The sequence below is a fragment of the Acinonyx jubatus genome, chromosome B3, assembly GCF_027475565.1.
Source record: "Acinonyx jubatus isolate Ajub_Pintada_27869175 chromosome B3, VMU_Ajub_asm_v1.0, whole genome shotgun sequence".
Taxonomy (NCBI): domain Eukaryota; kingdom Metazoa; phylum Chordata; class Mammalia; order Carnivora; family Felidae; genus Acinonyx; species Acinonyx jubatus.
This window is the reverse complement of record NC_069386.1, coordinates 532,234-559,080: the sequence shown is the minus strand read 5'-3', so window position 1 is coordinate 559,080 and position 26,847 is coordinate 532,234. Positions and strand designations below refer to the sequence as shown.

General features: G+C 63.0%; 2 protein-coding genes across 7 annotated transcripts in view; one reads left to right on the top strand and one right to left on the bottom strand.

Moving 5' to 3' along the window:
* ADAMTS7 (ADAM metallopeptidase with thrombospondin type 1 motif 7) overlaps positions 1 to 2,485 on the top strand; it is a 41,404-nt gene extending 38,919 nt beyond the window's left edge. For all 3 annotated transcript variants that reach the window (XM_053223435.1, XM_053223436.1, XM_053223434.1), the window contains one exon: positions 2,129 to 2,485. In XM_053223435.1, coding sequence (XP_053079410.1) covers positions 2,129 to 2,286 — 158 coding nt within the window. In that variant the 3' untranslated portion in view covers positions 2,287 to 2,485. The remainder of the gene's footprint in view (positions 1 to 2,128) is intronic.
* The window catches only part of TBC1D2B (TBC1 domain family member 2B), a 334,347-nt gene that overhangs the window by 264,874 nt on the left and 42,626 nt on the right, over positions 1 to 26,847 (bottom strand). For 3 of the 4 annotated variants that reach the window (XR_008298880.1, XR_008298882.1, XR_008298881.1), the window contains exons 6-13: positions 26,422 to 26,805; positions 21,873 to 21,983; positions 20,856 to 21,049; positions 17,911 to 18,405; positions 15,129 to 15,246; positions 10,686 to 10,871; positions 10,416 to 10,537; positions 5,354 to 7,213 (exon numbers count right to left, since the gene is read on the bottom strand). Coding sequence is in view for 1 of the 4 variants with exons in the window: in XM_053223438.1 (XP_053079413.1) it covers positions 4,454 to 4,518; positions 7,053 to 7,213; positions 10,416 to 10,537; positions 10,686 to 10,871; positions 15,129 to 15,246; positions 17,911 to 18,405; positions 20,856 to 21,049; positions 21,873 to 21,983; positions 26,422 to 26,805 (1,836 nt within the window). In the remaining 3 variants the exon portion in view is untranslated. Of the gene's footprint in view, positions 1 to 4,442; positions 4,519 to 5,353; positions 7,214 to 10,415; positions 10,538 to 10,685; positions 10,872 to 15,128; positions 15,247 to 17,910; positions 18,406 to 20,855; positions 21,050 to 21,872; positions 21,984 to 26,421; positions 26,806 to 26,847 lie in introns of those variants that run through there. The other variant, XM_053223438.1, reaches the window with a different exon arrangement.

Below are 26,847 nucleotides of genomic sequence, written 5' to 3'. Positions count from 1 at the left end.
GCGGTGGGACGGGGCACGAGGGAGACGGGACCCTCTGTCCAGCTGCTGCCCCCACAGCACTGGCTGGCTGAGAACGGTGAGGCCGCAGGTACCAGGCAGGAGCCGGGGCCGGGCCAGGGTCGGAGGCAAGGGGGTCCGGCCCACCGCACCCCACGGGCAGCTCCCTCTGGCACAGGAAGAGGGGCGGCGGTGGCCGACCTGGCCCCCAAGTTGCCTTGTGGCCTGGAGCAAGCTCCTCCTTCCTCCGGGTCTCGGTCACCTGCCGAGTGAGGCCAGGGACGTCCCTGGGACTGTGGAGCCCCGGCTCTGGCTGAGCCCCCCCCCCCCCCACTCCGCCGCCCCGGGCTGGAGGAGGGTGGCGGTGCAGCCACACACAGCCGCCTCCCTTCCAGGGTCCTGCTGGCTGCTTCCTGGCCAGCTGCTTCCTGCTGGAGGAGGGCCCGGCCAGAGGTGGCTCTGCACACACGCGGGCGCACAGCCGCCTTCCGGCAGCCCCGGCGGCCCGAGCTGTGCCGAACATGGGAGACCGGGCTCCTCACCAGCTGTGCGGCCTCAGGCCCCACTTCCCGGTGCATAGAGGGGCCGAGGGCCCCCGTGCTCGGGGACGGGGTGGGTAGAGCAGAAGCCAGGTCCCGGGCGGGGGAGGGCCCAGGAGGTGCTCAGGGAGGGTGGCCCTCTCCCTCTGCTGCCCGGTCCCCGTCAGCTGCTGCCGCCACTGCAGCCGGGGGGTCAGGAGGAGAGCCCAGCTACTTCTGTGCCCGTCAGCTGCCTGCCCCCCCCCCCCCCCGCCCGGGACATAGGACAGTGTGCGGTGCTCAGGCTGGCATTCAGGGCCTCCGAGCTGTGCCCCCCACCCCGGCTGCCTCCTTGGGCAGGTCCACCCAGGCCGCTGCAAGGGGCGGTCTGGCCTCCTCAAATCCCAGCCTCAAGGCCCAGCGGAGACGCCACCTGCCCTGACCCCCAGCATCTGCTCAGCAGCAGCTCACGGCCCCTGCTGCACGCAGCCCGGCCCCAGCTCCTTCCTGCCCTTCATGCTTGGGCTCAGTGCCAGGGGCACTTGGGCAGCCTCGCTGTCTGGAGGAGAGGGCCAGCTGGGGGAGAGGGTAGCAACAGAGGCCTTTGGGGCCTGCAGCCAAGCTGGCCAGGTGTCCCGGGGGCCAGGGGGCGGGCTGCGAGGAGGCGATGGGGGAAGGGGGGCTAGGTGTTTCCTGACCCAAGTGAGTAGTTGAGGGTGGAGGCCAGCTGGGGGTACTTGGACACCGAGATCCTGGAGCCCCAGGATGTTTTGACGGTTTGTGGGCTGGTGTGGCAAGACATTCAGAAAGCCTGGAAACTCCAGGGTGTGCGGTCACCGTGGCGAGGCAGCTGACATAGCGTGGCCCACATCCGCCTGTCTGTGGAGGTGGGGGTTGTTGGCAGAGGAGGGAACTGCCCCCCCAGGGGTGAAGAAGCTCGCTTGAGGTCACACAGTGGGAACAGGATGCAGGTCCACAGATGCCGTAGCTCAGACCCACGGCCAGGAGTCGGGGCGGAGGAGCCAGCCTGCTGCCACGTGCCCTCTGTGTGGCCTGGGGGATGTCCCAGGCCCGCAGGGTGGCTGCCTTCTTGCTCCTCCCGCACCCGGGCGTCCGTGGCACTGAGCCGGGCAGCTGGGGGACGTCAGTGGCAGCGGGGGCGAGGCCGGGAGGGCTGGAAGCAAACCACTTCCCGAAATAGCTCCGATAAGCACAGGGCGGGAGGGCCAGCCAGGCCCCGGTCTGCCGCCTCCCTCTGTCCCTCCATCCCTCCTCGGGAGGCTGTGTGGCCCAGGTCACGCCAGGGAAGGGGAGGGGCAGCAGGCTCTTTGCCTTCTCAGGAGCCTTTGAGATGGTCACGGGTGGAGTCTCGGGGCCTTTCTTCTGGAAACCTGAGGGCAGGCAGGTGGGATGGGGCCACAGCAACAACTGGGGACTGGCACCTCCGGGCCCAGAGGGCTCAAGCCCTTGGGGGTGGCTGCCAAGCCCCTGAGGCTCCTGGCCACCCTGATCCTGGGGACAGCCCAGGTGGAGGAGGGAGGGGTGCAGGTGTGAGGGGAAGGGAGCAGGTGTGGCTCCTCCTGAGGATCCCACCCCACCCCACCCCACCCCAGGCTGCGAGCGGGATCGCCTGTCCTTCGGCTTCTGTGAGACCCTCCGCCTGCTGGGCCGCTGCCAGCTGCCTGCCGTCCGCACCCAGTGCTGCCGCTCCTGCCCCCTAGCAGGCCACGGGGTCCCCTCCCGCGGCCATCAGCGTGTCGCCCGCCGCTGACCCACTCCAGCCAGGCCAGGCTGCATGAACAGACCGTCCCAGACGCACGGACCTCATGCCCCAGTGCGGGCTGCACCCCAAAGGTGCTAACCCGGCCCGCTGACGGCGGGCTAGGGATCTCTCGCCCCAAGAAAGGTATTTTTTTAACAGTCTGCAGAACGTTATTATTGTCATACATAAATGAGCACTATGGTTTCGAGCACGGCGTGACTTCCTCTTGGATTGGGAGAATTTCAGGTCAGACCCCCTGGTCTCTATCCTCCTGACTCACCACCCTTCACGTGCTCCTCGGGGAAACCCTAGAATAGGTGCTTGGGGGCCTCCTTGGGAGGTGTTCTGGCGGGAGTACAGCTTGGCGAAGGCGGGGGTGGGGCGGGGGTCCTGGGCCACGCCCTTTCTGCCCCTTCAAGTCGCTCGCCCACCCCCCACGTCTCCACTCCAGGAGAGACCTGTGTTTCACAGTGAATGGGTCACACCCTCCCTCGAGCAGTAAGGCCCTCTGGTCTCCAGCAGGGGCTGTCCCCTGGGATGATCGCGATGGGGTCCGGGACTCCCTGTCTGGTTCCTGGATGATGGCGATGGGGTCCGGGACGCCCTGTCTGGTTCCTGGCCCTCGCCACTTCGGCTGTTACCTGCACCAGGGGGAGAGACGGGGTGCAGGTAGGAGCAGATGGGCGGCCACATCCTTCCTGGTCCCCGCTTGTCCCTTTCCCACATCTCCATGTTCAGAGACAGATTTGGGGGGGAGGGGTTCTGCCCCGCCAACCCCAGCTGCTGGGCTCCTGTGACGCTGACCCATGACCTAGCACCTGCCCACCAGAGCTCCCTTCTTGCCGGACAGACCTAGGTCCGTGGAGGCAGGCGTGAACAGCAGATGGCAGGTGGGCACCAGGTGCTCTGGGGAGTGTTCTGGGCTTGAACCAGGAATGAGGACGCTGGGGGGGGGGGGGGGGTGCGGCCCAGCTGCTCCTCCAGGAAGTGGCCTGGGTAGGCTCCAACCCTTACCTCTGGCCATGAGTCTTGAACTTGACCCTCTTACACGGTGCTCACAAGCCCTACTCCTGGAGAGTGTAGACCCCTTCTTCACGTGGCGGACACCGAGGCTGAGAGAGGCCCGCAGCCCCGTGCACACCGGCGGACACCACATTCAGTTCCACGGCATGTGCCGTTCACAGCGGTCCTTGGGCCGTGGTAGCGAGGGCCACGTGGCCACTTGTGCATCAGAGGCTGAAGCCACCGGCAGGCGTCTGTCCCGGGGACTGGTCCCCACGTGGAAGGCACGGAGGGAGAGGTGCCCAGCTGCTCCCCGGCTTCCCGTTCTCCGCACACAGCACCCCTTCCGGTAATACCCCTTCGCCGCCGGCTGCAGAGCCCCGCCCGCTCCGCGTGGGTCTGGCCCAAGCCCCCTTCCACCTGAGCTCTGGGCTGCCCCCAGCGGGAGGACGGCTTTGGCAGAGCTAGTCACTCTGAGGTCACTTCAGGAAAGCGAGTCACGGGGGCTTGAGAGAGTCCCAGGATCCTGCACTGGGGGAGGGGCAGCAGGCTTCCTTCCTGTGTTTGCAGTAGCTCTGGGGACCCACGCTCTGTGACGGCCTCTGTCCGGGCGCCTGACCCACACTGAGCAGGGGCGAGAGCCAGAGGGCACGGCACGGGGGTCCCAGTGCCGGCTCCGCTCCCGCTGCTGTGGTCGCAGGAACCCCCAGCCTCACAGAGTCTGACCTGGAGACTCTCTGGGCCCTCGTCTGCTCTGTCCGGGAACCCTCCCTGGAGCCCCCTCCCCCACACCGTGGAAAGACATTTGGTCTTAATCATTGTGGTGTGTTTTTCCGATGATGGGGGCTGAGGGGGATGGTGTCCCCGGTGGCAGCCGAGCGGTCAGCCCAGACGAGAGGCAAACAACCCATGACTCAGGCGGGGCACGGCACAGCTGTGACACAGGGCGGCTCCCGGCCGAGGCCCCCCATTTGCCAGTTCGGCCTCGGCTCCCGGGGCTGCACCGCTGACCGAGGCGAGGCGTCTCGTCCCACGCACCCCGAAAGAGCAAACCAAGGGCACGGACCTAACCACCCTGCTGGCAGGACGGGGAGGCCCCTGTCCCCCCTCAGCCCTGGGGTGAGCCCCATCACGAGTGATTATAACCACATTTCAAACCACAATGTTCTACAAATTAGTAGTTTATTTGGCTTTTTAGTAGGACCGTTCCAAAGTTTAACTGGAAGACGAGCACAGAAGCTGCAGAGACATGAAGGAAAGTCACCTGCCAGCAGCCCCCCTGCCGGCACACCCCCTCCCGCCCCAGGCTGACCGCCGCCCAGGGCACCTGGGGAAGACCACGCGGCACAAAGCCAAGGGTGGGGATTTGTGCAATACACACGTTTAGCTTCAAAAAGGAAAACGCGCTATCTGCCTAGAATATTTCCTATACGGATACAATGGAGGAGAATCCAGTCTCGGTCCAGCCCCAGCGGGTGCTGGACAGCTGTCCGCATGGCCGCAAGTGACCAGGGAGGTGCCACCCGGGGAGGCAGCCCCAGCATGAGCCAGAGGCGGGATGCCCGGGGCCCAGGAGTGGGGAGCCACGTCGTGCTCAGGTTTATACACAAATACAGGGAGCCGTACACAAGACTCCTTGTATAAAATAGATGTACGTCACCTAGAAAAACCTCGATACAAAGTCTATAAAAATATAAACTGTAGTGAAAAAATATACAAAAGTATTAACACATTCAACCCATGAAACAAAAACACATCCACGTGCAAGCCGGCAGGTGCCCCCCCCCCAACACGTTGAGGGAATCCCCTTGGCCACGGTACACGCGTTTGGGCAAGAAGTGTCGCCACGAGACCCAGCCTGCAGGGGCCCTGGGCCGGTGCTGAGGCCGCCCCATCGGGACGCTGCCCGCCTGGTGGAGGGGGCAGGAGAGGGGGCCGTTCCGGGCCCTGTGGTTCTGGAGCGACGGCCCCATCCTGTCCCGTCCGGACCAGGCCAAGCTCCCCTCCTGCCCTCCGGACACCCAGAGGCCAGCACCCCCAACCCCTCGGCTCTCACACCAACTTCTGGACTCACACGGACTGCCTGGAGGCAGCGGCACAGCCCAGCCAGCCGCTCCCTGAAACCACGACTCCAGCCACGTACAGTGGGAACCTGGGCCCGATCCAGTCTTTAAGATGCATCTTTCTGGGGCAAGACGGACAAAACCAGCAGCACCGTCACCTCCGGGAAATCGATCCGGAAACTACGGTCTGATCCGGCCGCACATCCTCACCGCTGTCCCCAGGCCGGCAGCTGCGTGGGGGCCAGGGCAGGGGGTCCTCGAATGGCAGTGAGGACGCCACCAGCCACCCCCAGGAAACGAACAACGGTGCAACGTGTCTGATACCCGAAAATCAAGTCAACCAACCTACGGACGGAAACTCAGTCTGTGGAGATGCGGACCCGGCTTGGACCCTGCTCAACGCTGGTGACAGGACATCCCTACTTGGGAAAAAAGCGCTTCAAATTCCATCGGTTCAGCACTCAGGCTGCATCGAACACGTCAACTAAGGGCTGTTTCCAACTTCTCCAGGTAGTGTAAATATCCCACTTGAAGTCATTTCTTTCCTATTTGAGCAATACTGTGCCAGGAAACAGTGTCACACGTCCGCATCAGGGACGGTCCTCGCTGTGATAAAGCAGAAGTCCACTTCCTTGGGCAAAGCCTCTCTCCGGGGCTTCAAACAGCTAGCGCTCCGTCTCCGGAGCTGCCTGGGCGGTGTGACCCCCACGGCCTCGGGGATGAACAAGGACGCTGCCAGAGCGGATGCCCGTGGGCAGCACTGGGGAGGGGACCCGAGCCGTGCCCCAAGCCCCGGCAGCCGCCTCCCCCCACACCAGCAGGCGGAGGAGACCTCGACTGTCACCCGGAACCTGCACCACGGCCCTGCTCTGTCCCCTCTACCGAGGCCCCAGGGCAGGGCCTGCTTTGCGGGACGGCTCCCTCCACAGACGGTGACTCGGAGCCAGCCAAAAAGAAGGATTTCACAGAGATCTGCGCCAGGCAGAGGGCAGGCTGAGGGCAGGCGAGCCCAGCTGGTGCCCAGGAGGGAGTGTGGGCTGTCTGGAAAGCCAGGCCCTTCGCTGCTTGAAACGCTGTGCACGGAAGGGCCAGTGCTGTTCCAGAGTTGAGGCGAGGCCGCTTGCCCGCAGGGAAGGTGTGTGGGTTTTCTACAGGCCGCTTCTGAGCGTGGGACGCACTTGCTTTTCTAGGAAAGGCCCCTTTTCACTACCCTCGTGCCCCCGGAGCAGCCACACTGTGGCCCGGGAGTGCACGAAGCACAGTGTGGCTGCTCGGCGGAGGCCCTCAGCCTCACCGGGTGCAGGAGGAGCGAGACAGGGAGGCGCCTGGGACGGGGTCCCGAGGGCGCGAGCCAATGACCAACCCAGCTGACACGTGAAGTAAACAGGGCCTGGAAAACATCCAGCCAGTTCACCTGGGGGCGCACAGACCACGCGAGCCGGGGACAGGCGCAGCCACGTGCCACGGCACGGAAGACAGTTGTAAACAGGACAAACCCCACCGCGAGTGGAAAGGAGAAAGTGCGGTGTGGCCCCGGATGTCTGCCCGGCAGATCTCCAGAGACCACGGGCGTTACATTTGGGCTTTTAAAGGAGCAGAGACGTCTCTGCGGTCACCCTTTGGCACACTTTGGTTGTGAAGGCAAGAGCAGCATCGTGGGGGGGTAGGGACGGGGGACTCAGGTGTCCTCCTCATCGCTGACCAGCTCACCCTTATCAGGGCTGGCATCCCGTTCACGCAGGAAGTCCTCCCGGATGGCCTCCAGCTCCGTCAGCTCCAGCCGGACCTTCTCCAGGTGGTAGGCGCGCCGGTTCCGGATCTGGCGCAGGGGGAACGGGTTGAGGTCCCCAAAGGAGATACCGATCAGTTTCCTGGAAGGACACAGGACAGGCACGGAGCGTCAGCAGGGCAGGACACAGGATGGGACCCCCGCAGGTGTATCACCTGGAGGCCAGCCCTTCTCACGCACAGGCTACGGGGCTGGCCCTGAGCCACGGCCTGGACTCAGACACACGCTCGCTCTGTCGTGGGGCAGGTGACGTCCCTTCCCTTTCTGGTTTCTGATTCCTCGTCCATAGGCTGGGATAAGTTAGTGACCTTCCTGAGGTCTGGGGTCACCAGAGCTGCCACCACAACGTGCACACAAGGACAGCGCCTGGCACTTGCCTGTGACTGCAGGGCCGGCGAGCCTGAGCCTTCGGGACCAGCAGAAGGATGGCCCGGAGGGCTGTCCCGGGCCTGACCGGGGAGCAGCGGATACCCAAGCCCGCCTGACAGGCACCGTCATACCCAGGAGCCACACAACGAGGCTCGAACACGTCTCCAGACAGATGTGCACTCTATGGGTTTCCTACTATCCTGGGATCAAGGCACTGATTTACAGTAAACAGTTTAAAATCACAGAAACGGGGCTGTAGCTGCTGGCCAGTGGTTTAGTAAGATCAGAATGAGAAGGTGCCCCAGGGCCTGGGGCCGGGTGCAGCCCCCGATTCATCCAGCCCAGGGGCTTCTCTTCCCAGCCACAGGGCCCTGGCGCACCTCCAGACCCAGGAGAGGCTGTGAGGACAGAGCCAGCGGCCACAGGTGGCCTGCCACCATCCACCCACGTGGGCTGCCTTGATGTAAGTTTATTCTAGAAGGTGTAACATTAAGGGAGGGTGTAGCCTTTGGCATTTCTCCCTACCGAATTTCCAAACACCTACTCCTTAGCCGGACTCCAGAGGACTCCCTGCGTGAGGTCAAAGGTCAGGAAGGCCACCTTCAAATGCCAAGCTTCCCAGACTGTTCTAGAACACAGGCACGTGGGAGAACAGGACAGGCCTGCACAGAGCCGTGCCTCCTACTGGGCTCCACCGGCCGGGGCCGCAGGGGTCTGTGAACGGAAATGTGAGCCCAGACCCGGGACCCAGGGCCACACGACCAGCCCCTTTTCCTACAGCCACGAGTCGCAGACTCCACGCACCTGAGAGCTGGCCTCCAGCCCCCTCTATGGGAGGCAAACAACACTAGGTTATTTTCACAGAGCCTCTGGTGGGACCGTGCTGCCGGGGCCTGGTGGCCCAGCGGGCAGGGCAGAACACTCCGCTCTGCGGCCCGGTCAGGAGATGAGAGATATCCCATGGTCAGCCCAGGCTGAAGGCCCCAGGGGCCCCGACTCGAGACTGGTTTAATCCGTTGACCCGCTGTCTCCGGGGCACACGGGACTCAGCACCCGCGCCCTCCTTTCTTATGGAGCCGCTCGGTTATGTGGAATTGCTCCCCTGGACCCACCAGCCTGGGGAGCTGAGTGAAACACCCGGGTCGCCACCCAGCCACGGGGACTGAGTTCCTGAGGCCAACGGCCGGGCGGCTGTGCCCGAGGCCACTCACGAGGTGGCGCTGCAGAGCTTGCGGGAGGCGCTGCCGGGAGGGTGGGGGGGGCACATCCTGCAGCCTGGGCCTGAAGGGAGGTAAGGGGACCCTGACCTGATGGAAGGGTAGCGCATGCTCTCGGCCTGCTCTGTCTCAGGCTTTGCTCCCTGGCTTTTCATTTGGCGAAACCGAGGCCACTATCGCCGCCGATACGTCAAGCTGCCTGAAAAGCCTTACAAACCGCGATGCCTTCTGGGCTGTCGGGCGTGGCCTCAGCCATCAGCCCCTTTGCTCGCAGCGTCCCCTCCCCGGGACCTGGGCCCAGCCCCTGCCCCAGAGCCCTCCTGCGGCCGGGTTCCCCCAGCGCCGGTGTCCTGAGGGCCTGCGGCTTCTCGCGGGGCCAGCCAAGAAGAGGGGCACCTGCCAGCTTACTGGGGGGCCCTGCGGGCTTTCAAGCAGGTTGTGACACATCAGTGGATGAGAAACCCACGTGGTGAATCATGACAAGCGTTTTGTAACAGGAAGGTAGAAACCTCAACATCTAACACAGCCCTTTAGCAAGAACCACAAACATTTCAACAAACCGTTTCACTTCTATACGCTCTGGCACGGGCAGTTCACATTCTGATACGAAATGGTCTCATGAGCTACAGTCCAAAAAGTCTGAGGGGCGCCTGGGGGGCTCAGTCGGCTAAGCGTCCAACTTTGGCTCAGGTCACGATCTGGCAGTCTGAGTTCGAGCCCTGCATCGGGCTCTGCGCTGACACCGCGGAGCCTGCTTCGGACCCTCTCTCTCTCTCTCTCTCTCTCTCTCTCTTCCTCTGCCCCTCCCCCTGCTTGCATTCTTTCTCTCAGAGATAATTTAAAAAAGTCTGAAAACGTATGTGAGCCACAGACACTTCTCTGCGGAAAGACTCATGGCTTCCTCACGGGTAGACAAGCCTGACGTGGAACACGGTCATGTGCAGGGAAAGGCGGCCCTGTACCACACGGGCAGCAGTGAACTGTACCCCGCCTTGGCCGTGGGAGCCCCTGGCGAGTCCCCAGGGCAGCCGCCAAACGCGGTCGGGGGCACACGCACAACACGGACACGATCCGCCGAGGCCTGGTGCCCGGGCCAGAAGCCCAGGGTTCCCCAAGCTCCACTTCCTGTCCCATGCTCTAGTCTACCCCCTCCGCCCCCCCGCCCCCCGCCCCCCTTCCCCAGGCCCCAGGTCTCCTCTCCGATGCCAGCCCTCCTGTCTTCCCGACACTTGGGGGATGAAGCCCGTCCTGCTCCGCCACGGCCCCAGACACGCTGCCTCTCGCCTCCACTCCTCAGGATCCCTTTGCCCAGGACACCCTCTCCTTGGGGTCCCCCCGGCCCCGCTCACCCCCACCTTTCCCCTGCACTTGTCCCATCTGGGCTCCCCCCACGGCAGCCCTGAGCCTGTCACGCCAGTGGTCTCCCCTAGGTTGTTCACGGGAGATGTCCGTCCTTGGCCACCGTGCCCCCCGTGCCCCGGACGCTCAGTAAAGGCTTGCTGGACAAATAAAAATGCTGCTTTGCTGCTGGGACTGATGTTCATTGGAGAAAAAATAAACTGTCCTCCTCTATCCTCCCCCCGCCCCTCCCCATCACTGGAGGCCACCTGGTGTCCCCAGCCTGTCCCCACCCTTTCCTCGGGAAGCAGGGACCAGCGCTCCTGCTCTCGCCACGCCCCCCCGCCCCCAAGGACGCACCTGGCGTCGAGGACAGTGCGCGTGAAGTGACGGAGATACTTGAAAATGGACATGGAGTCCTGCAACCTCAGGATCTCCTCCTCCTTGTATTTAAAAAGAGCCAGGGCAAAGCGGAAAATGACCTGTGGGCGGGACAGAGACACCTGTGAGCAGAGGCACACCTCAGCCCGGCGCGGCTGCTTCCTGTGACCCCGGCCCCACGGTGGCCCCTCACGCACCCGGGCAGCTGGCCACCACCGTGCTGCCCAGAAACCCGGCGAGCAGACCCACCTTTGGTCCCTCATAGAGGAAGGAGTCCCAGATCTTAAAGAGGACGTCACTCACGACGCTGTCCACAAACACCACCAGAAACCAGTTGAACGTGATGAGGGTGTAGTCGACTTTGTGCTGTTCCAGGTGGCTGTGCAGACGGGGTAGCTTCTCGCTCAGGAGGTCTCTGAACACCCGCTGGTCCACCTGGGGAGGGGGGCGGAGGCGGAGGCGTGGGTGCGCTCGGGCACGCCGCCTGAGCCGCGCACGAGGGACCTCACGCACCGCAGGCGCGCCCACCCCCGGGCCTGAAACCCACTCGTGTGCCCCAAACACCCAAGAACACAGGCCGCTATGATCCGCTACTGAGCCGGGGGAAGAGTCGGCCTGGCCGCTGCATGCGAGATCTGGGGTATATGGGTCACAACCGAGTCCCAGGCCCAAGAGTTAGTGTGACAGCAGCACGGCCGTCCCACAGATGTCGCGGGGCACGAAGCACTGCCTGCACCTCCCAGCCGCTGCCGCCCCAGGACACCTGCACGGACCACTCCAGGGCACGCGAGGGCGCCATATGATGCAGCCGGTGCGTGCTCCCCTGGAGGGGTCTCCCCAGAAGCCTCGCCCCTCTCAGTGGGCAGGGTCAGCACCACCCGCTAAAGACAGCGCCTGCGCATTTGAACGTCGGCCTAGGGACAGCACGCGCCTGAGGCCGGGGCTCAGTGATGGCCACCTTCAGGGGCTGAAGGTGGGCAAGGGAGGACAGCAGACTGTGGGACGTGACCCCGGGATGAGTGACCACCGGACAAGTGCCCACATAACAAGTGTCTGCGGGACGAGTGACCACGGAACGAGTGACCATGGGATGAGTGCGGGACAAGTGCCCCCAGAATGAGTGTCTGTGGGACAAGTGCCCACGGGATCAGTGGCCCTGGGACGAGTGACCACGGGACAAGTGACCCCAGAATGAATGACCGTGGGACAAGTGACCATGGAACAAGTGACCACGGAAAGAGTGACCGTGGAACGAGTGACCACGGGATGAGAGGACAAGTGCCCCCAGAACGAGTGTCTGCGGGACAAGTGCCCCCAGGACGAGTGACCACAGGACAAGTGACCATGGAACGAGTGACCGCGGGATAAGTGACCCTGGGATGAGTGACCACGGCACAAGCGACCCCAGAATGAGTGACTGCGGAACAAGTGACCACGGGATGAATGCGGGACAAGTGACCGCGGAACGAGTGACCACAGGATGAGTGAAGGGCAGGTGTCCCCAGAACGAGTAACCGCGGGATGAGTGACGGGAACAGACTCCTTCTGCCAGGAGCAGTAGGACTGGGCTGAAGAGGAGGGGCGAGAAGCCACCCCCACAGCGCGAGAGCCGCCCTGTATCCGTCGGGCGGCAGGCGGCACCTCGCACTGGAGGCTGTCCAGGCGCAGAGGGCCGGGTGCGGAGCAGCCGGCAGCAAGCACCGCTCGACCTGTGTTCAGCTCCAGCCCCGCCGGCTCAGGAGGTGGCAGGATGCGGGGGGGGGGGGGGGGGACGCTCCGGGGGACACCAGGGGACACCGGGGGACGGGGTCCTCGGCGCCGGCCGGGTCCTGGTGCACAGCGGATGGAACGATGGAGAAGGCGCGAGCAGCCGGCAGGGATTTGGGAAGCAGGGCGCCGTGGGGGCAGAGGGGCACACAAGCTGTCCCCGCTTCAGGGCGGCCCACGCGGGGCCCCCTGTAGGACACATACAGTCCACGCACTGCCCCGACGGGACGGGGCAACTCGCCGGAGCCGTGACGCGAAGCAGCCAAAGCAGCCAGGACACCTCACGCCCCCAACGTCCATACCTAAGGGGAGGTGGGGGAGGAGCAAAACGGGAGCACATCACAATGCCAACCGTGGTCTCCCTGGTAGAGTAACACGTTTTCATCCTCCTCTTACCGTCTTTCTGTGTCACCTGCTTGCTCCTCGGGAGCTTCTGCGACTTTCTCAGTTGGGGAGAGAGTCTCTTCGGTTTACGATTCCCTTTCCGTGACAACACGAGGCACAGCTCATCTCAAGTCCACATACTTAAGACAGGTTTTTCCCTTCTGCCTGTTGTAACTGCGAGTTTTTGTTAAATTCTGAACATTATGACAGACCCTTAAAGCATCGTCTGAACCTGACGTCAAGCACTCCACAGGAGGGGAGTCTGACGCTCATCTCACAGATGTGGAAACTGGGGCACGGGGCCGCCAGCAACGTGGCCACGCCCCCACAGGGGGGCGGGCCTGGCTCAAGGGAAGGAAGACAAAGGCTCCTTCCTGACGCTGGAGTAAGTTTCGGAGTAAGACCTTCTTGTTCTGAAACACAGTCATCTGAAATTTTGAGTCTCTGAAGCTACCGGCTCCCAGGCGTCTGTGATACACAGAACATTATTTACTGGCCCCCTCACTCCCACAAAACAGTGACTGCTGCCTGTTAACTGCTCACTTCCTAGTTTATACACTGGCGAAACTAGCCTCTCAGTCGCTTAGCAAACTGAAGCGGTCACCGGTGGACCAGAAGACTCTCCTGGGATCACTGGGCCCAGAGCCCAGGCCCTGCTCTCCTCCCCGGCCTTCCAGGAGGAGTGGACAGAGGTCCAGACCCCAGCCTGGGCCTTGGTGGTAGCTCCTCAGGCAAGGTACTTAGCGTCTCTGAGCTCCGCTTGTCTCCCGAGGAGGAGGGGGACCGTGATGCCTGCATCCGGATGGTTTTGTGCAGACGCGAGGGGGGGCTCGCTAAGTGCCCCCGCCCGGAGAGCTCGCTCACACACGCTCCGCGCTCACCGTGCCGCGTGCCCGCGGTATTGAAATGAACGTCAGGGCTGCTGACCAGCTACAGGACCAGCAGGCACATGGGGAGGGTCCCGTCAGACAAGCGCTGTCCCCGAGGCCCCGGACCAGAGCAGCGGGCGGCCCCAGAGGGGCAGGAAGCAGCACCGAGGAAGCGGTGCTCAGCGCTCAGAGCAGGTGCTCTCCAGGACGCAGGCAGGGCAACGGTGACCTAGGGAGTCACGTCTTCACCCGAGGTCAGGGCATGACTGGTAAGCAGGTGTTCCGTCACAAGAGGGCACGGCTGACCCCAAGAGTGACAGTTATACAGGAAGGCAGGGCACCCTGACAAGGGTCAGGGGTCAAGGGGGAGCAGGGATGAGAGCCACCAGGCAGGTGGCAATGACCAGAAGCTAACCGCAGGGATGCAGGGGGCGAGAAATGAGGGGGAGTCCAGGCTGGTGGGCTAGCGGGCGCAGAGGGCAGGCAGTGACAGAGGCCACGATGGACCCGGTCTGAAGGCAGATGTGCAAATCTAAAGCAAAACTCAGGCAGGGGCCAGCCAGGCGGACAGAACCTACTCCCAGTATTTACAACCGAGACCCTGAGGGATTTTACCCATGAAAGTCACAAGTGACAGAGAAGCTGAGAAGCCAGGCGGCTGCTGGTGGCCCAGAGGCAAGGGCAGGAAGTCACCCCCAGACTGGAACAGGGAGGTCCCTCCCGCACGGGAGCGGGGATGGGGGACAGTAGACAGGAGTGGGCACCGCGGAGTCAGACCCACTGACGGGCAGCGCCCGTGAAGAGCGGGGAGAGAGCTACCGTCAGTCCCCTCCTGCCACCCGCCTATCCCCCGCCGGTGCCTCTGCGGGCCTCCGCAGGGCCGTGAAGGGCAGGCCTACGAGCAGGATTGCTAGCTGGGGAGCAGGGACAGTGGCCCCAGCCCGGCCCAGGGGAGGGGCCCCGGGCTGCTCTGGAGCCAGAACTGCCCCCGAGGAGACAAGCCTGGGCTCTCCCGCCCCTTCGCCCTCGGGCGCCAGGTGTTGTGGGCATGTCTCCCGCCAGGGGGGTGACTGCCAGCCCCGCTGCCTGCTCCCAGGAAGGAAGTGACCACGGCAGAGCCCCGATGCAGCCTGTCGGCATGAGACACAGGTCTGTCACAGGGGTCCCTGCTGGCCTGGCCGAGACTTCCTGAGAACCACACGGCCATCTGGGACCCATCCCACTCGAGCCACCTTCCTGTCCCTGGTCTGGGGGCTCCCCCGCCTCCCTGCTCCCTCCCTGGTCCTTCGCAGGTGCCCCCCCTCAGAAATCTCTGGCTTGCCTACTCCTGTGCCCGGGCTCCCCAGGAAGGCTGCACTGGGGAGAGCGCATGGCTATGGGGGGGGAGGGACAGCTTGTGCTGGGGAGAGAGCAGGGCTATGGAGAGGACACCTGTGCTCAGGGAGGGAGACAGCAGGACTGCAGGGGATGGGGTGGGGGGGGGGACAACTGTGCCCGGTGGGACTTTCCCCGCCTGGTCACACTCAGCCAGGCCCGGGGTCTGCAGCACGCCCTCCTCGTAGGTCTGTTTCAAGGCTCAGCACGCACGGGAGCCCCTCCCCCACCGAAGTTAAATTCACCACGTGTCGGCTGGACTCTCCAGGCCGCTGACACGCGGTGTTTCTAGCCGTACCTGGGACCCCAGCAGCGTCTTGGTGTAATAGTCTCGAGGCATGAAAACTTCCACTATGGTGACCAGACACCAGAACGCGTCTTCTTGCTCCAGGTACAGGAGGGCCACCGCCACCAACCTGTAAACAGACGGACAGCAAGGTGAGGGCCAGCACCCCGCACACCGGGGCCCGGGCCACACGGCTGGCCAGCCGCAACGCGCCGTCTGCTTACACAGGCGCGGCCATCTCCAGTCCCCCAACAAAGAACAAGCAACTTCCTGCACGAGCAACACACTCGTCCTTTTCTTTCTCTTTTAAGTCATCTCTGCCCCCAGTGTGGGGCTCAACCTCACAACCCCGAGATCAAGAGTCACGTGTTCCACCAACCGAGCCAGCCGGGTGCCCCAAGTGAGGCACGTCCGACTCTGGATTTCAGCTCACGTCATGACTGCAGGGTTCATGGGTTCGAGACCCGTGCTGGGCTCTGTGCTGACAGCACAGGGCCTGCTTGGGATTCTCTCTCTCTCTCTCTCTGCCCCTTCCCCCTCTCAAAATAAACACTAAGATAAATGATGTTTGAGAAACAAAGGTACTGCTCCCGCCAACCCTCTCATTTGGTTTTCGTTTAAGGATGCTGAAATTCTTTCCCAATGATCAACCAGCCTCGTTAAAAAAAAAAAAAAAAAAAAAAAAAATGCTTAGCTAACGCAGCTCTTTTGTGCACAGAAAGTCCAGGGGTGAGTGTAGGATGGGTTACAGAGAACCACTCCGAGGGGCTTTCAGAAGGAGCTGCGGCCACGGTGTGCGTGCACGTGGGGGCAGGAGCCTGAACGATGGTTAGCTTGCTCGTAAGGGAAACCTGGGTTCAGCCGTTACACTGTCCCCAGTCACGGACCTGTCCAGTGATCCCAGGCTTGACTCCCAGTAGGCATTCAGGCAGGATCTGGACACAAAGCAACGAGGAAAAAAGCCCTTCTCTCTGCATCTGAAATCCAAGCGCCTCTGCTCTGACAGCTTCTGTGCCTCGCTTACGGGAAACCCTAACCCTACTTCTCCGAGGCTGGTTACGGTCTTTTTCTTCCTCACATAAAATTACGATGGATTCACCTCGAATTAAGACCTTAAAACGAGGGACGTGGGGTCGGCGGAAGGGGATGCCTCAGGCAGGCCTGACCGCACGGCCGCAGGCAGGTGGCCACGGCAGGGACGCACAGGAGAGACGGCAAGTCCGCAGCACCCAAAGGTGTGGGGAGCGGGGCCAGGGGTCTGCAGTCAGCACAGCCTGCAGGACGTCACTTTAACCAAGTTTCAAGAAGGTAGGCCTGGATCACTCACAAAAGGCTGACATTCTTCTACCCAAGTTCTGGGTTCTCAGGAGGCACACGTAAAATATTTGGGGGAAAACCCCAATAAAATGGTTAAAGTTAAGAGGCCCTAAGGGTGACGGGGTGCGGATGATGGGGGCAACTTTCTGGAAGTTTTACTGTGGAAGAGGAGGTTCCACAGTAGCGCCAGACGAACGGGGCGCCAGCGTCGCCCCCAAACAGGCGTGCCGGAGGGATCCGCTGGCCTTCGGAGGGTTGTGGCTTCTGGAAACTGTTAGACTGGGTGTTCCACATGAACCGTGGATTCAAAGAGAACTAAACCGTTCCTTACACAGCATCCTGGTTACAGCTTTTTTTCTTTTAACGGGGGCGCAAAAGGGCAGCCGAATCCATCACTTTCGGGGCACAGACGGCATATCCGTCCTCCCCACCACAGAGGCAGGTGACTTCCTTGGGAACTGCCTAGTGTGAACATGCCAGCTGAAACCTTCCTTCTGCAGCACGGCCACTCAGACACAAACCCACGGCCCTTACTGGGGGTCAGTATCTGGCACAGAGGGGGAGTCAGGGCCTGCGAGCGGCCAGAATTAACCGTCCGCATCCACGACTCAACGTGTGCGCGTGGCTTATGGCAAAACTCCTAACGCACGCAAGCACACACAGCTTCCTCACGCTTCAACGTATCTCCTGCTCCCACTGCACGGACAGAGCATCACTGGACGAACGCAGGGCCAGCGAGTGCAGAAAGCACGTCAGCCACAGACACCAGGCACCAAGCAGCCACGGCACACAGCCCCCTGCGGCGCAGACCCCGGGGCCTCCGGTGGCCTCATCCCGCCCTAGCCCGGCTCCGAATGAGGAGCGACGAGGTGGGCGGCCTCCCAGTGTCCTCCGCCTATGGAAGCAGGGACGTGCGTGAGACCCGCAGACTCTCGTCCACAGGTGCCAGGTTCCAACCAGCCGCAGAACCATCTGGGGCAACTTCTCAACTCACGAAGATGCTGGATGAACGAGGAATGGCCACCCGCGTCCGCTTCGTGCGTTATGAGCGTAACATCATATAAAATTATAATTGAAAGTATAGTGCGATCAAACTTCTGGTCAAACCCTGAACCTCGTGAGGAACCAGAACAAGCAACGTAGTCGCTTCAGATAACGTCAACTCGGCAGCGGTACTGTTTTCGTCTTTTCCTTTTTTCAAGCTCGTTCGTTTGGAGAGAGAGACGGAGAGAGATCCCGAGCGAGGGAGGAGCAGAGGGAGGTGGGGAGAGAATCCCGAACAGGTTCCGAGCGGTCAGCACAGAGCCCAACACGGGGCCTGAACTCACGAACAGGGAGACGGTGAGCTGGGCCGCGCCGGCAGGCGCCCCAGGGGACCCCGCGCCACCCAGCCTAGCTGCCGGCAGCGTCCCCGCAGGGGAGGGGCCCGGCCCGGCCGGCGGGGGGCGCGCAGGAGCAGCGTGGGGCCGACACCCACCTGTTCAGACCCTGGCAGTAGCCGATGTCGGGGTTCCGCCAGGAGAAGGCCAGCAGGACGCGGCGGAGCTTCTGTATGCCGTCCGAGGTGGGGCAGCAGTAGTGCTTGTTGTTGGGCAGGGTCCGCAGCAGGTCGAGCTCGATCTGCTTGGAGGCCGGGTTCTGCTTCTCCAGCGCCTTCTGGAGCAGCGCCTGGAAGTAGCCGGGCTCGGTGCTGCCCTTGAACTTCCGGGTGTGGAGGTCCACGCACCACTTCCACACCTTGGAACGGTGCTCGTGCGGGATGCCCGCCCGGATCAGGTTCTTCAGCTCCGGAGAGCGTGCCATCTCCCTGTTCATCGTGCTCGCAAAGTAGTTCTCCCACTTGACGCCGGCGGACACCTCCTGGTTTTCCGTGAGGTGCAGCGTCTTCAGGTCCAGCGCGCGGACCTTGGCCACCAGCCTCTCCTCCTCGTCGTCCTCTGGGACGGTCCTGAACCCGTAGATGTCGTACTCGCTGTTGAGAAAAACAGGAGGAAAATAAAATGATGTGACTTCCACCAAAACGGCACAACAGCAAAGAGAGCCAGCCGCGTGCACGTGGCCCCGTGACCCGGGCCCCGGCGCTGGAGCGGCCAGGAGAGACTGAACTTCTCCGTAAACGGGGTCAGGACGACCGGCTGTCTGCGCGGGGGCAAGTTAGACTAGACCTCTTCTTGATACCAAGAGAAAAAGGGAATCCGAGGGTGTGGAAAGCACAGCGGAAGACGCCGGCGTTACCGGGAGATTCGGCCACGCTGATGCACGCGTGTGTGTACGTCACACCTGGACGGACGAGGAACTTTTGTGTTGGAAAAGCGTCATTTTAAAAAGCGGAAAGACGAGGGAGAAAACATTTGTGTGGGTATCAGGGACGTGGAACGCAGGGCAGTGGCCCCAAGGACGTCAAACCCCGGGGCCTCACACCCGTGACGAGGTCGCCTCACAAAAGGCATTCACGGCGGGGAGCTCACCCCGGGTGTTCCAGGGGCCAGCGTGTGCACAGGAGCCCTTCACGGTGGGAGTCAAAGGAGAGGGGCCGCGTGGCCCACTGTCGCCGGCTGCGGAAGGAAGCGGGGGCCGGAGCCCGGGGACGCAGCGGCCTCCAGAAGCAGGGGCTGAACGCCACGCCCGGCAGCCCGGGGAATGCGTTCTGCCGACAATCCCGTGACCGTGTGCCGCGGGGAAGGAGTGCAGCCCAGGACACGTCGGCCGCCGGCAGAAGCCTAAGTGCGGCGTTGGAAGCCACGAAGTGTGTGGCGACCCGCCAGGCCGGCCACGGGAAAACCAGCACGCGGGCCTTCCGTGCCCTGCTGCTCCGGAAACCCGCCCTGGCACGGCTGCAGCTGTGTTCCCTGCAGGGCGGGGATCCCCCTTCCAGTCTACACCCGGCAGGACGGGAGCTCGCACACAGACAGGCAGACCCACGAACCACGCGTTCGGCCGCCTCATCTGGTAAAGGGAGCACGGAAGGAACCACGAGGGGAAGGAATAAAGACACCGAGGTCCGGGCACCACACGTCCCCCCCCTACCGGGAAGGTACACAAGGCAAGAACGAAATGCCCGGAGCCACACGTATCCCCCTGTGCGATTTCAGGAAGTTAACACTGAAGGCAGGCAGTTGCGAAAACACAGAACATGGTGGGATGCGCATATTAAAAAGTGTCATCAGGGGCGCCTGGGTGGCTCGGTCGGTTGAGCATCTGACTCTGGATTTTGGCTCAGGTCATGATCTCGCGGTTCGCGGGTTCGAGCCCCGCGTCGTGCTCTGCGCTGACAGCATGGAGCCTGCTGGGGATCCCCTCTCTCTCCCTCCCTCTCTGCCCCTCCCTGGCGCATGTGCACACCCAGACACACTTCCTCTCTCCAAGTAAATACACTTACGAAACAGGGCCATCGGTTAGAAGTTAGAAACGCATCCTGGAGTGTTTTAAGGTGAAAAGACAAAATGAGTGGCATTTGCCTTAAAATAACTACAGGAAAAAACCTTGGGGGAGGGGAAGACGAAACCAGACTGGCCAAACACTGGTAACTGCTGACGGTACACGTGGGGTGTTGCTGGCCGTCACTTTGTAGGCTTGAAATTTTCATCAAGTAAAAACGAGTCCGTGCATACAGTCAGCGTTCTAGTTACACGCGGTTTGAACGCGTACGATGTACACAGCGAGGGCCCGACGGCGCACGAGGGAGGGAGGAAGGACGGTGTCTCCAGAGCCGCCAGCCGGGGTGCCGTCCGCGGGCCCTGTCCTTGTCCCCGGGCACCATGACCGTGGCCAGCACGTCTCCCCCACAGCCTCAGCCTCCCGTGCGGCACGAGGGTACACGCACTCGCCTCGCCGAGCCCGCACGGCTCCTGGCGCACAGGCCTCGGCAGTGCGGGTGCCGCGCTTGAGCGCAGACGCGGGGAGGCGGTGCTGACCAGGCTTCACCGGGGCGGGAGGTGCGAGGCCCCTGCAGCAGGGCCGTCCCGGAGCGGCCAGCGGAGGAGGCAAGAGGAGACGGGACCGAATCTGCAGGTTTCTCCGTGCCCAACGTCTCACGGATCTCATTTTTCAGAAACTACTACCTAAGGACCCCAGGGGGAGAGCCGGCACGGGCTTCCAGACTCCGCCATTTTCTAACACGTGCGACACTGTGCGTGTCCAAGTGTGTCCACGGCACATGTCGGAGCCTCAGTGGGTGCTGGGCCACCGAGCCAGGCCACCCAAGCGTTTTCCCCACTCGGGGGCCCCCGTGCTCTCAGACGCGGTGACGACTGTCATGTTCACGCTGCCTTTCCCGCCACAATGCCATCGGGTGCAGCTGTGTCTCGGGACGGGGCGCCTACTCGCCGGGACACGGCCTCGTGTCCCGCTCCCCGTGAACGGCCGCTGTGGCTGCAGCAGGGGGCTTCAGGAGGGGGTCCCACCACCCGCCAGCACCTTTACCTGACGAGACGAGGCTTCACGAATGCCTGCTCCGGCTGCTCCGGGCCCTCCACCTGCAGAGCGTCCTCCAGCAGCTGGGCTATGACCTCGCGGGAGGGCCCCTGCTCTTCCGAGCACACGGGCGTCTTCATTTCTTGCAGCAGAATCAGGTATTTGCTTTCTATCTGGCAGAGCTTGGCTTCCAGGCTGGAATACTACAGATAGCGTGGGGGTTACCTCCATCCCGACCGACGCGGGATACACAGCCCTTAGGTACGTCAGGCGGCCGATGAATGACAAGCCCCCAACTACCAGGAGGAGAGGTGGGGGGCCGTGTGGAGGACAAGAGATTAATTTATGTCACCGGCCACCCGTCACGTCCCCTCCCTTCCGGGGCTCCGGCACCAAGGACCCGATGCCAACACCCACATGGGTCCTGGACGGCCGAAGGGAGCAGCAGGAACCAGAGCACGAGCCGGTTCCTGAGGTCATGTCGTGTCCCTGGCACGTGGGCCATGAGCAGGCGCCCGCGTGGCACCCACACTTTCCCAGGGCCCTGTGCCTGGGACCAGCTCCCGTCCGCCGCCGCCTCAGACAAGACAGACACCAAGGAGAACACGCAGGCGCAGGTCGGGGGACGGGGAGATGGCGGTCACATTCACGCTGCCTTTCCCACCACAATGCCATCAGACTCTCGCACCGCCGCTATTGGGCTGGCAGCGAGGTGTTCTCCCCCCTCCCCGTTTACAGGTGGGAAATCGACCCCCACCACAGCTAAAATCACAATCCAAGGAGCCTTCATTTGGGGGCCTCAGAATAGGATTTAAGCTTTTCTGTGAATCCCGTTATACGTGCAGATGGGACACAGCAGGGCGCCTCAGATGAGACCAAGCACCCAGCACTCTGCGCTCCCAACGTTTCAGACACGATTCGGGGTCGTGACCACACCCCCACCGGCAGCAGGACAGGGTTGCGGGCACCCGCTTCCGGAAGGCTTGAGTCCCCCGCCACCAGGACACAGAGCCGCGCCCGACCCACCTTGGCCATCAGATCCCGCTCCCTCCTTTCTGCGTTTCTCCGCAGCGCCGAGAGCTCCAGAATTTCCTTGTTGAGAAACTTATTCTGGGTTTTATACCCCTGGAGGCTGTCCTGTTGGAAGAGAAAACCCGTCGATTCAGACCAGCTGAAGGCTGATTATTCTACATAATTAATATTCCGCCCCTGCAATCAAACGGTCCCGCTGAATTAGTGCCGACACCCCGACCACCGCCGCGGCCACCAGGACCCATGTCCCCGCTCTGTGCAGACACCTACCTGTACTCACGTCCCTCACGCTCCAGTCTTTCCTAAGCAGAGAGACAGCACACTTTCTGCGGGTGCTCATTTTTACTCACCCACTTTGCACACCGCACACGCCCTCAACTAGAGACCCACACCCGCAACTGACAGCGGGTGAGGCGCTCTGGAGAGCACGTCCCTCCCGTGTCCACGTGGAAGACGTCAAACTCTGGCCCAGCTGGAAGGGAAGCACAGCGAACCCAACATACCCTTCACCTAAATTCACCAATGGTTAATGTCTGCTGCATCTGCCATGTTTTCAGAGGCCTCACGGGCCGGCGACAAGCTCTACCAAACGTGGGGACACGTTTGGCTCTGGCCTTGAAGCCTGAGGACAGGAAGCCTGAGCCGGACACGTGCTGCCGGGCGCAGCCCTTCATCAGTGTGCTTCTCCCGCTCTGCCGGGGCTCCCAGGGAGGCTCTGGCCACTCGGCCTTGGCCACAGCCACAGGAAAATTCGGGGGCCGGCCGGGAGTGGCCAGGGAAGCCGCGGGCTCCTGGACCCTCACGGGACAGAAGCCAGGGCCGTTCCCCGAGACGTGCCCCAGGCTGGACATCGCCGTGGGGCTGGCGGCCCATAACCAGCCTAAAACCCACAGAGAAAATGACGTTTCCGTGATCCCTTCAATCGCTAACATTTGCGGGGCACTTGCTAGGGATTATGGGTCAGCATGACACTCCTGATCTGCCTGCACCACGACAATTGCTGGGCAGCCGTCCCCACGTCTCCGCTGCCCGGGTGAAGACGGAGCCTGGGGGCCGGGATCCGGCCTCTGAGAGCCAGGCCGCTGGACTCCGGGCCACTGGCCACCGCCTGACTGATACACGCACACCTTCTGAGTCCGTGGGACCACATGTCATGACAGGCCCGCGAGACACCTAAATCTAGCCCCACAGAAGGCCCCGATCCCCTTCCGCGGCCTCAGTCTCGCCCTCCTGGTGGGTGAGAGCTGCTGGCGGCAGACGGAGGAGAGGGAGCGCCGGGCCAAGTGCGGCACATGACCGAGCCCGACGGACCGAGGCCGAGTGACACAAGGGGGTGGGTGACAGCAGGAGAGCAGACCAACAGTGTCTTCCTTGGGAGGGCCTGACTGTTCATCACAAGGACGGTCTCCCTACGGTGACGATCACACCAGGGAAGCCCCGTGAGGCACCAGGAGCCCGATCCCCGCGAGACCCCCGAGGGGAGGGCTGGGTCTCAGGCGAACACACTGGGCAGAGAAGGGGCCCCACCCGCCGTGGGGGGGCTCGCAGGCGCCACAGCTGGGCTTGAACGCAGGCCAGGTCTGGCTCCAGAGCTGCGTCTAGACCACCACGAGTGCCGGCCCACGTCTCTTCCCTGCTGCTCACCCTCAGTGCAGCTGTGGTTCTGCCTCTGTCTCTGCTTTCAAGCCACACTGGGTGCCACGGGGGCGGGGGGCGGGGTGGGGAGGGACACACCGTGCACTTCCAGCAGAGCGCAGAGCCCGGCGCGTGGCCGGACAAACGAACAAGGCCGCAAGCGTGAAGGCCCACGCGGAAGGAGCAAATCGCAGGAAGGAGGACAGGGCGGCACAAGGGGATGGGGACACAGTCACAGGACGGGCAGCCCCAAGTCACAGCGAGGACAGCGCCCACCGAGCCGGGCTATGGTGCCGGACAAAGCAGGGATCGACCTGCTCCGGGCACAGAATTACGGAGCCACGGAAAAGGTCTGGAAGGAAGTATGAGAAAGATAAAGTCCTTAAATTCTAGGCTGGAAAAATATGACGACCAACGTTTACTCCCTCCTCAAAATACCCCGGAAAGTGACCCTGTCTGTATCAGACCAATGAGAAGAGCTCGCAGGTTCCAAACAGCACGAACCTACAGGCGGCAGACACGGACTCTTGACTGAGAAACCCGGAAACGATGGTGACAGTGACATGACAGAGTGCCGCCGACACACACAGACAGTCCCCCACGAGGACGTTTAAACTCGGGGACAAGGGAAGCAATCAGCGTGGGAACCACGCAGCATTAAGTGCTGGAGGACACAGAGGACAGCAAGTCCCTACTTCCACCCACAACCCCTCACGCTGCGTTCAATTCCTGCAGTGCCACGGAGAGCCACGCAGGTGAGCGTGTGGGGCCAGAGAGCCAGCGCAGGGGAGAGGGTGTGGGGCCGGAGAGCCAGCGCAGGGGTGAGCGTGTGGGGCCGGAGAGCCAGCGCAGAGGAGAGCGTGTGGGGTCGGAGAGCCAGCGTAGGGGAGAGGGTGTGGGGCCAGAGAGCCAGCGCAGGGGTGAGCGTGTGGGGCCGGAGAGCCAGCGTAAGGGTGAGCGTGTTGGGCCAGAGAGCCAGTGCAGGGGTGAGGGTATGGAACTGGAGAGCCAGCGCAGGGGTGAGGGTTTGTAACTGGAGAGGCAGTACAGGGGTAAGAGTGTGGGGCTGGAGAGCCAGCACAGAGGTGAGGGTGTGGGGCCGGAGAGCCAGCACAGGGGTGAGCGTGTAAGGCTGGAAAGCCAGCACAGGGGTGAGGGTGTGGGGCTGGAGAGGCGGCACAGGGTGAGCGTGTGGGGCTGGAGAGCCAGCGCAGGGGTGAGCGTGTGGGGCCGGAGAGCCAGTGCAGGGGAGAGCGTGTGGGGTCGGAGAGCCAGCGTAGGGGAGAGGGTGTGGGGCCAGAGAGCCAGCGCAGGGGTGAGTGTGTGGGGCTGGAGAGCCAGCGTAGGGGAGAGGGTGTGGGGCCAGAGAGCCAGCACAGGGGTGAGAATGCGAGGCTGGAGAACCAGCACAGGGGTGAGCGTGTAGGGCTGGAGAGCCAGAGTGGGGGTGAGGGTGTGGAACTGGAGAGCCAGTTCTAGCGTAAGCGTGTTGGGCTGGAGAGCCAGCACAGGGGTGAGGGTGTGGGGCCGGAGAGCCAACGCAGGTGAGCGTGTGGGGCCGGCGAGCCAGTGCAGGGGTGAGGGTGAGCATGTAGGACTGGAGAGCCAGCGGAGGGGTGAGGGTGTGGGGCCAGGGAGCCAGAGCGGGGGTGAGGGTGTGGAACTGGAGAGCCAGCACAGGGGCGAGCGTGTGGGGCTGGTGGCCGACCATCCTGCCTGGACCCCAGGGCCACACAGAGGCTCCAGAGAACCTTCCTCCTTCTTGAGCTCTCGTGGATTTTGGAGCCACAGGCTTTAAAAGCTGGGGAGAAATGTTGGAGGAAAAGGTCACGAAATCACCAAGTGACCGAAACCACCCTGCCCACCGTGCCACAGGAAAAAGAGAGTAAATAAGGGCGAGAAACCTAACCCGGATCAACTCTGTGGGTCCCCACAGGGAGCTGCATGGACACAGGACAAGCCGCTCCATCCCGCACACGTGCTCTGGCTGGGCCCGCGTGTGTCCCCACAGAGCATGCTCGGCGGGGCCGGCAGGCAGACGCTGCCAACACAGGCATGCTCACAAAACGTCAACTCCAGTCCACGTTAAACAAGGTGGCGTGAAACGCGCATCACCCGCGCGGCGCGGGTCGGGCACGTTCCAGGCCGTGTGCGCAAGCAAGGCCGGCCCACTGGCAACGCTGACTGAGACGTGTCGCCGAGAAGCCGTCACTACGGAGGCCCTGCACATGTCCCAGTGATGCTGCTGTCAGCCCCGTGTTAAGTCCTGTTTTAGAATTCTCTGAGAGACCCCCCTCCCCCCGCCACGTCTGCCACTTGCCATCCTCTGCACTGACAGGGGCAGGCGCTCCCGGGCACACAGCGGGGCCTCGCCGACAACCTCAAGGTGGCGGACCTTGGCCTTCGAGGATACACTACACTCAGGGGCCAAACACCCTCGGTGCCAAGGTGTCTACACAACGAGGGTAGCCAGGTGAGGAGCGTGTTGGGGACGGGACACACCTGCAGCTGGAGACCCGCGTGGGGTCGACTGGACTACACCCAGGGTCCCTGTGGGGCCTGACGGACAGACCATGGGCCCTCAGCTCTCCTGGCGAGGGGGGGCTGGCAGGCTTCTCCGCAGGCACGGAGACCACCCCTGCCTCCCACAGCAGCGTGCTCCCCCGACCTGCCAACGGGTCCGCACCCTGGGGACAACCCAGAGACCCAACGTGTTCAGGAAGTAGCACCCTCCCCAGGGCCAGCGTGGCCACAGGGGCGCTGGCTCCGAGCGGGCCTGTGGGACAGCCGACCCCACGCTCCGCTCCCCCACCAGGCACTGAGGCTGGCACCCCTGCGCGACATCGAGGGGCCGCCCGCACCGCCTGTCTGAACCCCGCCCAGCAGCCGGAGCCCACACCCCACTTACTTTCAGCCTGTCCAGCTCCAGCTGCTCCCTGCTGGCGGGGGAGCCGGGCACCCCCGTGGGGGATGACGTACTGTCCTCGCTCTCGCTGAGCTGGCGCGAGAGCTTCATGATGACCTCGTCCTTGGCCTGGATGGTCTCCACCAGCATCCCCAGCTGCTCGCTGAGCTCGCCCACCTTGCCCTTGAGCGTCCTCACTTCCTGCTGCAGACTCTCCCTCTCCAGGGTGAGCCTCTCCAGCTGGCCGCTGAGGCCCAGGATCTGGTCATCCTTGCGGTGCAGAAGGTCGAGCGCGTCCTTCGGGACCCCCTCGGAGAGCCGGCTGCTGGCGAAGTATTTGTCATACTGGGACGACCGGACCGTCTGCTGCAGCAGCCGCACAAGCTCCTGGAGCCGGAGGGGAGAGCAGGGACCGTGAACAGATGCAGG